This window comes from Contarinia nasturtii, unplaced genomic scaffold (assembly GCF_009176525.2).
Source record: "Contarinia nasturtii isolate CC-2019 unplaced genomic scaffold, AAFC_CNas_1.1 Cnas_scaffold_338, whole genome shotgun sequence".
Taxonomy (NCBI): domain Eukaryota; kingdom Metazoa; phylum Arthropoda; class Insecta; order Diptera; family Cecidomyiidae; genus Contarinia; species Contarinia nasturtii.
In genome coordinates this window covers 839-5,206 of record NW_022197693.1, presented here as the reverse complement: position 1 = coordinate 5,206, position 4,368 = coordinate 839, and the positions used below count along the sequence as shown (strand labels likewise).

Sequence of the window (4,368 nt, the reverse complement as noted above, 5' to 3'; positions counted from 1 at the left end):
AACCACCAAGGCGAAGGAACGCTGTTCGGTGCAGTTATTATTATATATAAAAGAATGAATTGTCATTTTTTTTATATTAAATAACAACAACAACACGAACTGAAATTTTTCAATACTATTTACTGTTTTTATTTTCCAGTTTTTTGATAAAACTTCACTATTTCCTGCTGTGTTTTTTCTTGTTCTTCAATTTAATATCAGTTGTATTACTATTTTATTTGTTTTTTTATTTTTAAAATCGATTTCAATTAATTTTATTTTATTATTTTTTCTGCGACAAAAAAAAGTGCAACCTGTCAAATGAACTCTATAAAAGATAGATCAAAACCTAATCAATACGTCTCCTAGTAGTCCCAAATCATCCTGCAAAGTCAGAATTTGAATTGAGTTTTTGGAAGAGGATTAATCGTGTTAACAAATTTTGGCAACACGCCACAGGACACAGGACACAGGACACAGGACACATCACACACAGCGACGCACATTAATATGCCCCAAAATCATCTCCAATCGTGTTTTCTACATTAAATATGCATAGAAAACATGTTTTGGGATGACTTTAATTTTTTGCCCTAATACAATACCTTCCCTACACTAGGTGTGCGGAAAAGTAAAATCTTTTCTCGAGTACTTCTGCTATTAAATTAAAGAATATTTCGATGTCAAGGTTTGAACATATTTTTTGGTCTCGAACTTTACGCCACATGAAAGGCTTGAAAAATTGAACAAATATTATTTCGAACTTGCTTAATAAAATATGCAACTACCACCGTACGGAAAAGTTCGTCTTACTCCCGTAAGACTCTTTATTTTTTATTTGTTCTTGATAGAGTATTATTTTCACTGAACTTTATGACTGAAATTTTTTTTAACTTTCTACCATTATCTACTTTTATTCTAAGCGCATTTATTATTCTACTTTTATTATTTACCTTGAAAAAAATAGGTTAAAACATATTTGTGTTTCGAAAACATATCCAAATTTCATCATATCTTAAAAGAAATGTAAAATTTGATTTTCTTGTGCCTTTCACAAAAACTGGTTAAGAGACACTTCATTTAGCCCAAAATAAAACCATTTGTATGAAGTCACGAACCAACCAAAACAAATACCACCAAAGGATTCCTTGACTCCGAATTAGGTATGAATGATTAGTCTAGTCTCTTTCGTTTTTAAACTTGAAAATACTAGGACAGTTTATATACCGAGTTTTATAGACTGGACATTGGTACATATTACGAAGATCTTGTTTATCCTGCGTGATTGCCTGTCATAAAAAACAAAAAAATGAAGTTTATATTAATGATATTTAATTTACTACATGGTCTGAGATATGAATGGCGATGTAATAGAATACCATGTGATTTTTAAGAACTACCAACCTTCCAACTTTCACTGTTGAAAATTTCAACTTAAAATGCTTCAACATTTCAATTATTTGTTTACATTGGTTTGAAGAACAAAAGAATATCGTGATTAGACTGGTCCCCAAAACACAAAAGTTGAAATTTTTTCGCTCTCGTGTGTAAAGTTTCTTTCCGATAGCTCAATGCTAGATAGATAGTGCCGCAAGAGCTCGGTAGGTCATTATGTGAATTTATTGAAAAATTATGTTTTCAGTTAAAATAAAAATATCTTTGCACAACCACATCGACTAAAAATTGATAGTAATCGTCATTTTCCATCAAACAATTGCCACTGGTGAGGTTTCAAACGATTAGGATAAAAATAAAACACATTTCCATGCAAACTTTTCAAAATTTGACCAAAAATGAAGGTTTTGTACCAAAGGTACGACAGACCTCCACAAATTAATCTCATTTGAAGTTAGAATAATTTCAGAGCAAAACTAATGTGATTCCACTTTGGTATACATCCATTTGAACGCATCTTATAACTGGAAAACTATCATTATAATATATTTCATAATTTTCTGTCGATTTCAGCTTAAAATTTATGATTTAAAACCAATTGAATGTCACTTTTGGCTCTTCATAAAATGATCCATTTTCTATTGCAAGTTGAAAACATACCTTCACCTCGGCTAGTATAGAAATTCGCAAATCAGGCTAGAAAGCATTGATATTGTTTATTCAGTCAAAATTGATCGAATTCTGTCATTGAAATAGGTTTAGAAGTGAATTATAGTTCGGCAAAATCATGTTTCATATTCATATTATGGCCCCACGTTCGTTGCTCACAATTTGCAATGCTAACGACAGTGTTTCCAATTTCCAATGCTAACAATGCATTCAAATGGATGTATACCAAAGTGGAATCACATTAGTTTTGCTCTGAAAGTATTCTAGCTTCAAATAAGATTAATTTGTGGAGGTTTGTCGTACTTTTGGTACAAAACCTTCATTTTTGGTGAAATGATTGAAATTTTTGCATGGAAATGTGTTTTATTTTTATCCAAATCGCTTGAAACTTCACCAGTGGCAAGTATTTGATGGAAAATGACGATTACCATCAATTTTTAGTCGATATGGCTGTGCGAAGATATTTTTATTTTAACTGAAATCATCTAGCGTTGAGCTATCGGTATGAAACTTTACACACGTTATTTCCACACCATATGAAAAAGTAATCCGGGGTGAGAGCGAAAAAATGTTAACTTTTGTGTTTTGGGGGCCAGTCTAATCGTGATGTCATAAAACATGGCTTTTTTTTTTAAATTAGCGTTCAAGCAAAGATATGGCTGATAAGTGTGGTGAAACATCTCAGAATGTTGCTGAATAGATTGGACCCACTTTGGTGTTTGTTAAGCTATCAAACTTTAGTAGTAGTGGGTATTTGGTGTCATTTGACGTCCTCTACTGGAGTTCAACTTGGAACCTGCGGTATTTTTCATCGGATCGAATAATTAACCCTAAAACCGTCCATCGGGCACTCAGTGCCCGAGCAAAATTTTAAACTAAAATTAAACCATTTTTGTCATCAAACATCACTACACTCCGTTTTTTTTCATGTTGACGGCCTCTGTTCATACTCAAAAATATAAAATATGCATCTATTCACACCATGGTTTTCGATACCATGGCCGGCAAAAAGAAGATGGTCATTTCGTCTTTGGGGCACTCAGTGCCCGACGTATATTTTCATATACTATTGTGGACAAAAAATACCGGTCATTTATTAATAAAATGAAAACTCTTTATTTATTCTTCAAAATCGATTTCGTCGCCTTCAAAGTATTCCCCCCGGCTGCAATGCACATACGCCAACGTTTTTTCCAGTCCTCGAAACAGTGTGTGAAGTCACTTTCTGGTATAGCCTTCAAAACACGTAGCGATTCGCGTTGAATCTCTTCTATCAACTCGGAACGGTGTCCCCGGAGTGGTCTTTTGAGTTTAGAAAATAGCCATAAGACACATGGTGCTAAGTCAGGCGGAACGATATGAGTTGAATTTTTGGCGAAATGATCACGAATAACTAATGCAGTAAGAGCCGGTGCATTATCGTGATGCAAAAACCACGAGTTGTCTGTCCATAATTCCGGTCGCTTTTTTCGAATTGCTTCACGCAAACGACGCCTAACACCCAAATAATTATTATTATCTTTTTATTGAAAAACAACAAATATTACACTATTAAGAATTGTAAAATTCTCAGATGCGCATTTCGAAAGCAATGCTTTCATCCTCAGCGAGTTATAGGAAACAACTGAATTTGCTAAATATATTTGAATGATTGAAAAACAAAAGTTACTTGATATTCCATTCGACATCGGATTTAAATTGTTGACAATATTTTCAATGGATTCTTATGCAAAACTCAAATACTCAAAAAGTGTTAAAAATAGGATCTTTAATTGGTCCATCGTCTTGATTCATCAAATGGTTAATGTTTTTGGAAAGAGGTTGACAGCTGACTTGACAGATTGCATTTTTTTAACCGAGCCAAATACGAGGGTCACAATTTAAGTTTTTTCAAAAACATATATAAGACAATGGGGTTTCATCGAAAATGGTTTTATTGTTTTTCAAAATATTCGCCATGATGATAAATACACTTTTGCATTCGCTCGAACCATTTGTCATAGCATTCATGCCACTCCGAAAGTGATATCTCCAAAACGTGTGTTTTGAACGCATCAACTGCTTCTTCGGGCGATGAAAATCGTTGACCACGCAGTTTATTCTTCACGCTCGGGAATAAAAAGAAATCGTTGGGTGCCAAATCAGGACTGTACGGCGGATGACCCATTAAATCGATCTTTTGACCGGTCAAATAATCGACTGTTTGATGAGATGTGTGAGAGCTCGCATTATCATGATGAAGAATTATTTTGCGACGACGGTTGTTTTTTCTTATTTCATCAAACACTTCGGGCAAACAAATGGTGGTGTACCAATCAGAATTGA

General features: G+C 33.7%; 1 protein-coding gene across 1 annotated transcript; it reads right to left on the bottom strand.

Annotated features, from left to right (window-relative positions):
- Positions 1 to 3,223: 3,223 nt before the first annotated feature.
- LOC116337897 lies at positions 3,224 to 3,562 on the bottom strand (the record flags this gene model as incomplete). The annotated part of the gene is made up of 1 exon (XM_031762843.1): positions 3,224 to 3,562. A coding segment is annotated over one exon (339 nt), but the record flags the coding sequence as incomplete, so codon positions are not given.
- Positions 3,563 to 4,368: the final 806 nt, after the last annotated feature.